Here is a 13,101-nt window from a genome sequence, read left to right on the forward strand (position 1 = left end):
ATATTGCAGTAGTGTAACGTGCCAAAATTGCTGAATGCTTCGTTTTATTGCGTCCTAGCGGCGTCATTCAATTCCTATAATGTCTTTGCATCAATTATTGTCTGTATTATTGCTGCTGTCTACTTCATAGGTTTTGTGCCCATTATACAAGATTGCAATCAACCATCATCATAGAGCAATTTCAGATCAACCATCTTACTTTTTAATTAGCTGATATTCTATTGCTTGCTTAAATTACGTTCCCATTCGCGTGATTCTACGACAGATCGGCACTTTGTGATACTCGGTTCCCTTCAGTAATATCGGGACGATAATATATCGAAACGAAAGATTCTGCACCACGTTAAGGCTTTTTTGAGTACTTGCCGAAAACACTGGAGACAAGGATGACGCGACCTCTGGACTTCCGCAGTAGGGGCAGAAACTTCTTGCACACTCTGACAACGCCGAATACATTCACCTCGAACACCTTTCGAATGGACTGCATGCTTTGCCATTCTATTAGGCCCGAGATGGAGATGCCGGCGTTGGCAACGACCGCCCACAACACTGCGCGAGGGAAAAAAAACGGCAGGGTAAATCCTTTCTCAGCAAACAGGACCGGTGCATTGAGATTCTTTTTTAAAATAATCTAATTCAATCTCGCAAAGTATTGTTCGCAGAACATCTCACATGGATATTTAGAATTCTTAAATGGAAGAACGCAGGATTAGCGATAAACGGGAATGCTTTTGTTTTTTCGTGTCGGCAGATGGCAGAGTATTGTTGAGTAGGTCCGTAGAACGCCTAAAAAATGCTTGAGTACCTACACTCGCAGTGCGTGGTTGTTGGCTTAAAGACAAATATCAATAAATTTAAAGAAATTTGTAATAAACTGTATAGAAGCCCCTCTTAAACTCAGCATAGTCCACTCTTCCAACCACAAAAAACAAATCTGGGTGACAATAGTTACAAGGTGGGGTGCAGTCCGCCGGCACTCCCAAGTAATGAAGGATGGGTCCCCACCGTCCCTTAAAAGTATGGTATACGGCCAATGCGCACTTGTAGAGACGTATTAAGGGGTCAAAACGTGCACTGTACTCAACAGCTGAAAAAAAACTCATCTACCCTCAATGGCCCATCGAGCAATGCATAACAGGAGCAACGCTTGCGGACCTGAAACGTGCCTGGTGAATCAGGCAGGGAGGAAAATCGAGTGAAAGGTGTAATAGTTACGAAAAATACATTCGCTTCCTAAGGGCAATTTACTGACACCAAATGACATCCTGTGGCGAATCAGGGGGCTGAGTAGCCCCTGAGACACTAGAGTAGAATAGGAGAAGGCCGTCAGTTTGATGGAGTTATGAAATAAAAAAATTCAGAGGTTAACCAGGAACCTTGGGCAAGGCAAGACAGAGGTAGTCGGAGGACAGTCAGCCAGGGAGGAGGAATAAACGTCCCTATGTAGTAGTTTGAGGCCTTGGTCTTTCCGAGAAATTGACTAGGCTGTCGCTGATGGGGATGATGATACTGAGGGCTACGATCATATCCGCGATTTGGACTAACCTTACAGAAGGAAGCAGCGCAGCAAAGTATCTCACCGAACAATGCCAAAAAAACTCTGGCGACTGCACGCCGTTCGCAGACGCCAACAATGGTGACTCAAAAATCGCATTATTATTGACAAAAGAAATAATTACTGACAGTATATTCTTTTCTAACTCTATAGTACACGAGACAATGACAGAAATTGTAATAAAAGGTCGATTCAATATTTGACATCAAGCGGGACGCCTAAAATCTGTTACTCGTAAAAAACGGAATAATATTTTTTTTTATACAATTGACATGACCTGGAAAAAATGAATATATCAATTTCAAGTGAAGATACATTGAATAGTTTCGGCCTAATGGACATCCAAAGATAGAATGATGAGGAAATTTGATCAGTAGGATGCAACCAGGCTAAGGAAAAGCAAAAAGAACAGGAATCCGTATAAAACTCTTTGAAGTTTTCACACGCTGCAATTTCAAGATTTTTCTTTAAATTTTTGGGCTTCTCCGGAAATAAAATCAACGTCTCGTAGCCTTACTGGCACTCCATCAACACTTCACTCACAAAGCCGAATAACCGAATAACTCTTCCGTGCAGCCGGTACTTATGGTCCGCCCGCCAATGTGGCCTTAGTTATCGGTTTTAGTAGTCACGGGATAAAGACAGGCTTGAGTTGGGGACTCAACATCCACCATTTTCCCGTGTATTGTCTTTGCAGTTGGCGCATGTCTCTACGAAGTGACGACGCAGTGAATTTCGCGCTTCTCCAGCTACGACATGTGCTCGAAGTGCAAACTGTCACTCACTGGTGGTTTTGATATAATAGTACGTCTAGTTTACCACGAATCTTCTAACGTCGGGGAAAGAAAAATGACTTCTCTACAAATCGCAAGGAAATATATAAACCGAACACTTTAAAAAGCAATGTCCCGGTGTGCATTCTACTGCACGCCTTCAACAACAAAGTCCCACGCCAATGAGAACGTTATATGAACTTCAAGTCGACACATCTCATGACTTGGATGTGGATTTTATATAAAATAGTTAGAGTGGGCCCAATTTGTTTGATTGAGAATTAAACTGCACCGGAAGCACATCCGTATGCTCACCTTAAGCTACACCTTAAGCCCTTTAATATGACTGGATTAGTCATTATTCGGTACAAATATTCAAGTAACTAAAGTAGCTTATACCTCAAGCTTATACAACTCGTCGTTTAAGGTGTTCGTTATAAGGTGATTACTTATGACTATGAACTATTTTCAAGATCAAAGTTTTGGAGTAGATAACAAAGGCTTCTCAAAGGCTTGACGCTGTGTAAGCTGCGTCACGCGTTTCTAAGTTCAGAGCTTTCTTTTCTTGGGGTGTTCCAAGTACGGACGTGTCTAGTCTTGTTCGCCTTCTTGAGGCAGTGGTTCGGCTGTAAAATTAACGCTCTTCAAATGTCCTAGTGGGAGCACTGCATGTAGTCCATACTGAATTTTCGCTGGCTATGTACTTTCAAAGAGTGAATTAGCTCAGAACTTCTCATAGAATTGTGCATAAACCACTTCCCCTGCGTTTTTTTTTTTCTGAACGCAAAAGCGGCACAGTCAAAACTTATCTCCGAATACCTGTGCTACTCTTAATAATAATAAAATGTTGAAGCGCAAAGGGCCCATTGAAAAAGAATAAGGATGAGCAGTGGTGGTGTCCGCCACAAAAACACGGCTGGCCGCGTCCTCAAATTCTAAGCAAGCTTTTAAGCAAACTGAATTCTGAAAGAACACCCCCAGAAGTTTCCAAAGGATGCAGCTTTAGCGCCAACAGTCTTTTATTTGTAGACGTGTCGATGCGTCGAGACGCTCCCTTCATCCCAAGTTAATGAGACGTTCGGGCAGATGGTCGGCCATTGCGAATAATTTCGTTTAAGGGCCTTTGCTATGCAAGTTAAACTTTTGGAAAGAAGGGGGAAGATTGTCACAAAAGATTTCAGGAACATAATACGGCAAGAAAAGGGCACACAGTTTATCAGCGAAAAGCCCGTGCGTCTGCGTAGCAGGCCGCCATGAAGCTTTGCGCACACGTAAGAGGAAAAAAAACACACAAAAAGCAGTGGGTCTGGGAGCCAGAGAGCAGCAGAGGAAGATTGATAATCGAGACCTATTCACACTTCAGATGACAGCAGGCTCCTACTACTAACAAAACTTACGATGATATTGACAAGGATGTACCACGATTGAATAAGTGATCTTTGACATCCCCTGATGTGAGAACATCATGCCTAGCCCCCTAATATTTACTTCGAATGTCAATGCACTGTCTTGTGGTTGGTAAAAGATCGGAAAAGCTTTTTGGACCTCGAGCTTTTATTATTTTCGGTGATCTGCAATTGCTAGCGACTATAACACAAAAAACGATTACAGTTTACATTGGTGATTGATATTTTGCGGAGAAAATGTACCTGTCGGCTAAAAACCTCTGATTTATTTTGTGTTTATACCGCATTCTTGAAAGTGACAGCTTTGTCTGCGGCCATCGTGCACCAATTTTGTCAGAAATCTATCTTTACCACCAATGGTTTGTGGACGTTTTCCCTTGCTACTCCGCTAAGTAATAATAAAGTCAAGGTGGAAATTTGAAATATTCACAATTTGCGATTTTGTCTTACGGCAAACAGTTATGCTCACCTTTTGATCCCAAATTGTTCTTTACCAACACAAGAGCATCCTCCACGTCATTGTCTTTTGTTACATCCATCTGTACAATGTGAACGTTCGGGTACTTGGAAAGTTCAACGGCTCCGTCACCACATGCATCAAGGCATCCGGCATATACAAAGAATCCTTCCTGCGATAAACGCTTTGACAACAGGTTGCCAAAGCCAGAGTCACAGCCTGAAAAATGAAGCGACAACCAACGTCAGAGAAACCAGCCGGAAGTTACAAGGCTTATGGACCGACCATCTCGGTAAGAAAATTCCAATTTCTCGCAGCAAGTTTATGCATGTTCACCTCCACCTTACCCAATAAAGTACGCAAATTTCTTTTGCTATTACAGAAGATAATGATAATACCACTACGACCCCAGATATTTTTAGGAAATGTTTTCAGAGCGAAGCCGTATACAGCTACAGGTTCCGACCACACATGCGTCCGTCGGTACAGCCGCATAGAATGAAAGTTCTCGTCTCCAAAGCTGCTGTAAAATGTTCTTTATGTCTCAAGCAAAACAATTATTGTGGCAATCTTACACAGATTCACCGCTAAGAAGACTATATCATCCCACCCATTTTCATTTACGTGTCACATTAAGCGTTACACATGGCCTTTTACGGAGGGAGTATGTACATGACCTTAGACTTCTAAGACGCCGAGTTTCATATACTTCTCGTGAGAGCTAACAGTAGAATTATAAATCTTGCAAAATTATCGTCTGCTTCCAGTACATGGACGCACACGGAAGTAGCATGGTGAAAGAAAGGGCTGTAACTCTACTTTTACTAACCCCAGCCGGAAACAAATTAGATTATAATTAGCCACTTAGACGATTTGAATGTACTGGTTACATACACAAAAGGCAGGTTACATGAAATGACATTGCATACACGTCCCAATATGGCTATTCACCAACACAGCTTTGCGGTCGTCCATGTCTTCAGATGTGGGAGGGCTTTAATTTTTTTCTGCGGCGTAATCGAAGTTCTAAATATTAACTTTGTTATTACAAAATAAGTGTATTAACTGAAAAACAATGTCTAAGCTGGACTTCATTCCAATCAGCTGTATCGCAGCCCTCAAAGTTGCTCCGTATGCCTCCAATATGAATGCTCCAGCTGGTGACCTAACAGAAGAGGAAGTTACTTGTCTGCCACTTCGTTCGTCAAAAACAGCTTGGAGGATTTCTTGGGCTGCTATACCGAACCTATTGGTTCCCGACGGAGCGTTCAGTTGTTCGGAGAATATTTTAGGAATAGGTAGTGAAATTCAAGCATGCCCAATTTCAGGCTCCCACATAAGTCAAAAAAGTATTCTTAAAGATGACGGGCCTCGACAGTACCCAAAAGATTGGTTAGAATAGCCGGCGAGGCACATTAAAATACAAGATATACCTAAAAAAACTGGACGTCTTGCTTTCGTTCTCCGTTTCTGCGTTTTGCATTAAAAATTCAATTCATTCAATAAAAAAAATTGTGTCGTGTTGTGAAAGCACAAGATTTTTTTTCCCTGTCAGAAAATTAGCTCATTGCATTTTGCAACAATACTTCCCTATTGGCATCGACGCAAACCCACCCACAAGAAGGCACACACACGTAGTGTTGACAGAAAAAGTTCCTCCAGGAAACATATTCTGATTGCTAGTAATATATTTGGCAGGCCCACGCTGAAGAGTTGTTGTGGTTACGTTTCTAGCAGTTGCATACAAACCCAGCTTAATGTGAAATATCTATTGCATAGCCAGAACAAAAAACGGCTCCACTTGCCCGTCACAAGCACCGCTTTGCCTTCGCCGCCCACAAGCCGCATGAATAGCCTGGACCAGAGGAACTGGGAAAGTAAATAACTGGCCCACATCACAAGGACGATAGAACCCAGCCATGCACTAACTTCCGTGATGTACTTCAGCTGCTGAGACAGTTTCCACACGGGAACAATAAGAAAGAAAAAGAGGATCCACCTCGTCTTCATGGTAATCACCTGTGAAAACAAGAAAAAAGCGTTGTCTGTGGACAGACACTTCGTACTGTGTGAACACAATCACCTAGGACAAATAAGACCAGTGATCGCGGATTTGTGTCTTCAGCTTTTGTACGATCCTTTTTAAAACATATTATTGAGAGCTGGGAAGCTCACTGCATCACTTTTTTTAATTGTTTCAACTATGCACTGATAGTTGAAGATTGATGACAACTTTGTGTTGTAAATACTCAACGAACCTACAGAGGAGTAATTGCTTTTCTTTCTACTAAACACGTCCTCCACCATAAAATCATTTTACGTCATGCCTCAATGCCAACACTTATCTTTCATGTCATTAACAATATCAGAGTTTTTAAATTGGTAATCACCGATTTCTTCTAATACCCTAATGAGGGGTGGAAAGTTGTGTACCCAATGCGTTTTTTCACGGGCAAAATATCGCCCTTAAAGCCATTCCGCTCTTCGCCTCGCCAATAGCGCTGTTGCTTGCAAACTTATTCTTTAGGACATTGTGAAACTTAAGGCATTTCCAGAGGCCAAGTAACGTTCATTAGGTATTTTTGTATACCTCAGGTCCCAATAACAAAGAGAATTGTTCGGGAACTGCATTGTTGTGACCACTACAGATACCTTTTTCTAACGACTATTTTATATGTATGGCTTCGGCAGCCCAGCGCTGTTTGTGGAAAATTTTCTTGCACAGTGTACTCCTTACTCACGTTTGGCCACTTTGCCTAGGGTTTCCCTAGACGCCCAATGTAAACTTACGGGTGCGTGCATGATTGCATAGGGAATTGTAAAATGCGTTTAGGGAATGGTCACCCCTGAAATCAAATAAGGATTAGGCGTCACCTATTTCTCTTTTACAAGAGAAATATAACCAATATTTCGCATGATAAATGCCCTTTTGTTCTAGCAATATCTCTTGTCAGATAACAGTAAGCGCTTTCAAGCTTATCTTGCCCTGTGAGGCAACCAGCTTCAACTTTTTTCGGTGTTGCCTTCTTTACGGCGCCACTTCGAGTGACGTAGAGGCTTAGACAACTTCCATCTTCTCCGTGTAAGTCTAGTTGACTCTGTTTCCCAATTCTAAATCGAGCCATATACAGTCGGTGCGGCGTCTGAACCCCTGCGACCTACGAAAACAATGCCAGCAACGGCACCGCAGGCATTTAGGAGTAAGAGGATTACGCCACAACCGCTGCAAATAACAACAGTCCTTTACGATAATTTAGGCGATACACATACCGTCTGCTTTACTCTATATGCCTCAGCTAGCATAATTTAGGTTTAAGAACAAAGGCAACGATGCTACTCAGTACATGGTTGTACGAATATTTTATATCTGGAAAGCAAGCTGACACGTATCCTCGACAGGGGTAAAACATAGTGGCGTAACCGGAGTTGGAAGTCGGGTGGCCGGGGCGAGAGGAACGCCAGGTGGTTCTAATAAGGGAAGCAAGCTGGAAAAAATAATGGCGGGTATTTAAACGGTCGACCGGTGACATGACATACAAATACAAAATACTGGCCCAAATTGCTGTCAACAACTTAAGGGAATGCATTGGTCACGTCAATTAAAAAAAAAACTTCAAAGTACTTTCTTGCACAGAGTGGACATTTGGATCTGGCTCTGAAAGAATTCAACACCAGAATATATGAGTGGCCGACACTTAAACGGAATAGGCACACATGATGGTACTTTTTGATAGATATTTCTATAGATGTTAGAAATTCTTTTTTAAGGACAACAAATTAGGATATTGATATTATTCAACAAGGTTAATTCGAAATTTGCATAGAAACATCACGACTTGTGCAACTTACTTTCGGGGAATTTATTTTGGCACCAAGTGATTCAGACTAGCGCACTTGTATTTCTTTTAAACTTGAATACAAAAATTTATGTCTGGCTTTAGTTCAGTACGTTTTATGTCGAGTGAAGAAACTGATTGGGGTTTCTTGACGCGGCTAGTAGTCATTCAAGACAGAATATCAATTTTCAGATGGTTTATTGAAATATTGTGAAGCTGTGCAAGGGCCGAGAAAAATGATGTTCTGTGATAATAATATAAAAAAGCCTAATGGTTCAGCCTATGCCAACTTTGAAAGTGAATATACATTACAAGGTCATGTATGGTGCATACACAACCAACAATGCATGCATTATTATTTAAAATGAATACTCTTTCCTAAGTCTAGGAAAGCGGTTCTAGGTGAACATTAGCAATTCTTTTCAAAATAACTGGAAAACTACTCAAAATAAAAATTTAGTTCTCAAGGCACTGAAGGGCGAGTTAATTCGGTTACATATTTTCTCAACAAATAATTTTAACGAACAAAATATGCCACAATATTTCGTTTGCTGGAGATAATCGCAGGAATTAGTTCACATTATTCCTCACAGGCATGCAATTTTGCACGAGGAAGTCGAGATAATAACGAATGCCGAAGTCAAAGTAGTACCTCAGTCGTTTTCCCAACGACAGCCGAGTTCTACTTAATAAAATTGCCGGCAGTGCCTTGAATCAATAAACAAATAAAAGAAACCTGGTTTCCATTGCTACGAAAAGTAAATTCCCTGACAAAGAATGTTATAGAGCACTAAAGGTGTATTTTGCTATTTTGATTATGGGCGCGGGGCATGAACTGCATGTAGTATAAATAACAAATTTGAACCCTTTACACAATGTTTGTTCAGTTCAATATATCAATCTTCCAACTACCGAACAGCGACCGGTCTGCCTGCAATGCAATACAGAAACTATGGCTCCCTCATTTGCTTTTACCTTTAAACAGAAATAAGCAGTAACTATTGCCATTACACTGCTCCTAATGTCGCCGATAATGTGGCCACTACATTTGCATTCCTGGTTAAGTTTACCCTTGAACTTCATGTTTTGCCTTTCAACAATATAATCTGACTGTACGACGTCGTTTTTGTAGAAAATGTTTAGTGTGACTAGTCAATCGGCGATGTCAAGACACCATGACAACCGTTGACGCATTTGTTTTCCTATACGTTTCTCCAAAACGGATACTACGACTCATCACTGGCTACCCGCCAGTTCATCTACGACACCGTCCATGCTACCTCCGGTACCTCAAAATTTCCTCCGAGCTACCTCCAGTGTCAATCAGAAACTCATAATTGTAATGTTGCTTAGACCTCATCAAAGCACCAGCTCGCCGCTTTTTCCTGCTGGTTTGACACATGTCCTTATTAAGCGTACAAGTTCACGTAAACCGGAGCAGGAGGCGGGCCACCGCCGCTATGTCCGCGCAATTTAGTTGGCAACCAACTGAAGGTTCACTGACCTGTAGTACCTCGTGTTTCCTTTCGCTGAAATCGCCGATGCTATCCAATGACCTGGCACAGTGGCGCTGCCGCTCTGAAACGCGTAAAGGGAACAAATGGAACTCGTCGCGCACCTGTGTTAGGCGGATATGGTCAATCGAGATGGTTTCATGAAGTGACACCCCTTAATTAATGCGCAAGGCTATGGTTACTTGTAACGCACTTCCTGGTACAAGCGCGGCACCAGCCAATAATACCTTGGGAGTCCCGAGTTAGAAGTGCACATAAGTGTGGGTCCCTTGAGCAGCCTCGTAAGGTGCTGCCTCGAACAACTTAAAATACGCTTTTCCTCTCGTACATTTAAAACTTGGCACGTTTTGTTCAACTTACTATATTCTGTTTTAGGCACGCTAATTTTATCACTTTGCATTTTTGGCACGTGTGTGGAGCGACGGTTGGGAGCTAAAGTATTCCAAAGGCGCTCGACCCGCCCAGTTGGAGTCTCAAAGAGAAGCTGTGTTCTGCAAAATTGCAAAAGTTGTTATATGCAACGTCGAGGTTCAGAACGGGTTTAGTTGCGCAGTAACAATGGCGACGTCACCTCCAGAGAATGTTCGAGCAGAGACTGAAGGAAAACAGCGGTTCTTATTCTTTGCTCAGACGTCAGCTGTTAGGCAAGACGCAAGAGCACGTGCCACAGGCAGTTCGCGTTGTAGTGGCGCTTAATTTATTCTAAGCGCGCTTTAGGCACCCAACGTGGCAGTAAAGGAAGAAACGGTAAGGTAGCGTGCTTTAGTTCACTGTAAGTAAAGAATAGTCCTCTAACGTTCGAGCTCATTCGCATAGAAAGTGTTTTTTTTTTTCTGAGACTGTGGGTCAGAGTGGGTCATATTTCTGATTCGCACTACGGAATTACATTTATGGTGACTCTGGGATTTATTGCGCCGAAGCTGTTTTTACGCTATGAAGTGCGCCTAAATACTGGAACACTTCGGATTTATTTTGACCACCCGGGGATCTTCAACGTGGGCCGCAATCTCTACATACGGGCATTTTTGCTTTTCGCTTCCATCATACAAGAACCCATCACGGCCGGGGGAGAACCCACTTCCTCGGGAGCACTACATTACCAATTAGCCTCTATGACTTCATTTCATCTATAAGCAGCTGTCCCGAGCTATGTGGGTGTGATCATCCGCCACAACGTACATGAAATGTGGCTAAAAGGCTTAAAATGTAGAAGGACGTAGCCGAAAAATGAAGAGCAAAGGGTGTTGAACTGCTTGCAGGGGCAGTAAGGAAAAAACAATGGGATCAGGAGGAGGAAGGTGGAGGATGGGTGAATATAAATTTGCCACACAAACACAATTGCGGTGCCACTGCGGTCCTTCCCCCACGTCAACCCAAATGACAGCCTCAAGTTCACTACGCACATAAATTTCCCCACACGCTAAGTGCAGTTGCGCAACACCTCCCCTTGGTGCCGTTCTGTGCAACCCTTATTTGCCTTGAGGTTGAGTGGCGACTGCCTAATCTGGTTGGGCAGGAGTAACATCACCAATTTCGTACAGAGATGTACAGATATAATCCTAATAACATTCAGTAAGGTGGCATCTGTGCCTACCGCTACCACCCGAGTATAAGCGGTAATATTAATAAGAGGTAAAAAATCAGTTCTGATGACCAGTCGAACGGAAACTGCTGAAGCTGCTTTGCCGCCATTATTTCTAAAGTAGAAGTTCGCCGTTCGTAAGTTTCGCCCTGGTAAAGGATGTTCACGCTTGCTTTTGAAAGAATTCAACGTACTTGCTAGAGTACACAAAAACTTTTTATTATTACTTAAAAAGCAATATCCCTACATCAATTCATATTTTGAATTTCATATTCCGTAGTAAAAATATACATCTCAACAAAAGTAATAACGTCATCGGTCTTTTCCGATGTCACCAAATTACTTCAATGTGACTAATTCTATGCGAGTTGTAAAAAAAAATTCGATAAAAATAAATTCTTTTATGAATCCGGCCATTGCAGTGTGTGGGGCATGCGCAACGCAAAGCATACTCAAAACCTATTTTGGGCGTCAGAAGCCATTACAACAAAAAACATGTTCATCTTCATAATCACGCACTACGATTCCCCTTGCTGAAGTAAAACTATGACGTTTGGCTTGACAGACAACATACCGCCAGCGACAACCGCAGCCATACAGCGCCTCATGCTCCCCAGGAATCTTTCACGTCAAAAAATAAGGAACACGAACACAGAAAAGATGCATGAGAAAGTCAAGAACTAGCGCCCCTATTACCTACTCCTTCTTTTCGTGTTTTGGTGTTTGTTAGAATAATAGTTCTGCTGTCACCATAGAACCCAATCATCCATGTTGAACGTCAAAGGAGCTTGGTGCTGGCAGCCGCACAGATCATGCAGCGTCAGGCAGCTCTCAAAAAGCTACATCGGCAGGAGGTCGCCTCCAGGCTTGGAAGAGACCTGACCCTCCACATTGTCCCTGGCTACCGCGCCCACCTCAGTAGTCACCCTTCGTGTGCAATGGCCGGATTGTCTTCTTGGTTGATTAAAGACAGGGAGTAATGGTGGCAGATGTCCCGAAACACGTTCTCAGTGTTTATTAGGCAATCGGTTATGCCCCCTCCTATCAATAGCGTTGTGTTTACGAACATGGTTTATGTAGGCAACCGAGGGTTCTCATTGCAGAGTGTTCGTACTTCGCCCTCAAGTAGCAGCGGAGGGTACTGATCCATCGATAGGCCATTTTCAGTATACAAAAAGGGACTCCGTAATTCTGCTTCTTGTATCAGCGGTTCGCAGTAGCCAGTATACATGTGACAGTTTTTTATATGGTGGACGTGCAGATGTCTTGGTTTTTGGAAAGCAGCATGCACTTCAGTTATGGAATAACCGTTCGTTTGTCAGTGATGTTGACCGGAGAGTGCTAGGGACCCGTTCTCCTGCACGCCGTGCGCAACACGTCACAGCATACCGAAAATACGGCTACACGAAACTCTGAAGTATTGCCCATTTTCAGTTAGGAGTACTAACTGATGGGAGGGAATATCTTCAACAGCTTCTCTACAATCTGCTGCGGCGTCTAGTGCTCTGTTGTCATAGGCAGGATCTTGGGACTTTCGTGGTGTTACAAGATGTTCAAGTGAGACGGACGATGGTTTACACGCGTTCAACGGTTTAAATCACACCAAATTGAAGGAAGGGGTAAAACAATCTGCAATTGCTCGCGGCTGGGCACGGACTTGGTCGGCGATGGAAGCGGTGGCATAGAGAGGGCAGCTCAGCCACAGCGGAGCAACAGCAGCCGGCGACAGCGAAGGTGTCTCAGCCGCGCCTGGCATGCAGACGCTGGCGGTTGAGAGCGAATTCTTCCCTGATGACTGGCACAGAAGTCCTTCTTGGGGACTGGCAGTCCTGGTGGCTGTCGCAGGGGGCTTGGACTCTCGAACCGGGCTTCCCAGGAGGAGCGGAAATTCGACGTCTCCTCTCTTCTTCACCTCTCCGCGAGACTGCGAACCATCATTTTCTACCCTTCACGCTACATCGGCTCTCCCTTGTTTCGC

At 43.1% G+C, this 13,101-nt stretch overlaps 1 protein-coding gene across 2 annotated transcripts in view; it reads right to left on the minus strand.

The window, feature by feature from the left end:
* Positions 1 to 246: 246 nt before the first annotated feature.
* Positions 247 to 13,101, minus strand: part of LOC144141060 (D-beta-hydroxybutyrate dehydrogenase, mitochondrial-like) — a 122,195-nt gene continuing 109,340 nt past the window's right edge. The window contains exons 1-5 of one of the 2 annotated variants that reach the window (XM_077672569.1): positions 9,769 to 10,028; positions 9,532 to 9,605; positions 5,997 to 6,210; positions 4,204 to 4,410; positions 247 to 549 (exon numbers count right to left, since the gene is read on the minus strand). In XM_077672569.1, coding sequence (XP_077528695.1) covers positions 344 to 549; positions 4,204 to 4,410; positions 5,997 to 6,201 — 618 coding nt within the window. In that variant the 5' untranslated portion in view covers positions 6,202 to 6,210; positions 9,532 to 9,605; positions 9,769 to 10,028 and the 3' untranslated portion in view covers positions 247 to 343. Of the gene's footprint in view, positions 550 to 4,203; positions 4,411 to 5,996; positions 6,211 to 9,531; positions 9,606 to 9,768; positions 10,029 to 13,101 lie in introns of those variants that run through there. The other variant, XM_077672568.1, reaches the window with a different exon arrangement.

Source organism: Haemaphysalis longicornis, unplaced genomic scaffold (assembly GCF_048455015.1).
Source record: "Haemaphysalis longicornis isolate Haplotype H1 unplaced genomic scaffold, Haemaphysalis longicornis Haplotype H1 scaffold_6, whole genome shotgun sequence".
NCBI classification, from domain to species: domain Eukaryota; kingdom Metazoa; phylum Arthropoda; class Arachnida; order Ixodida; family Ixodidae; genus Haemaphysalis; species Haemaphysalis longicornis.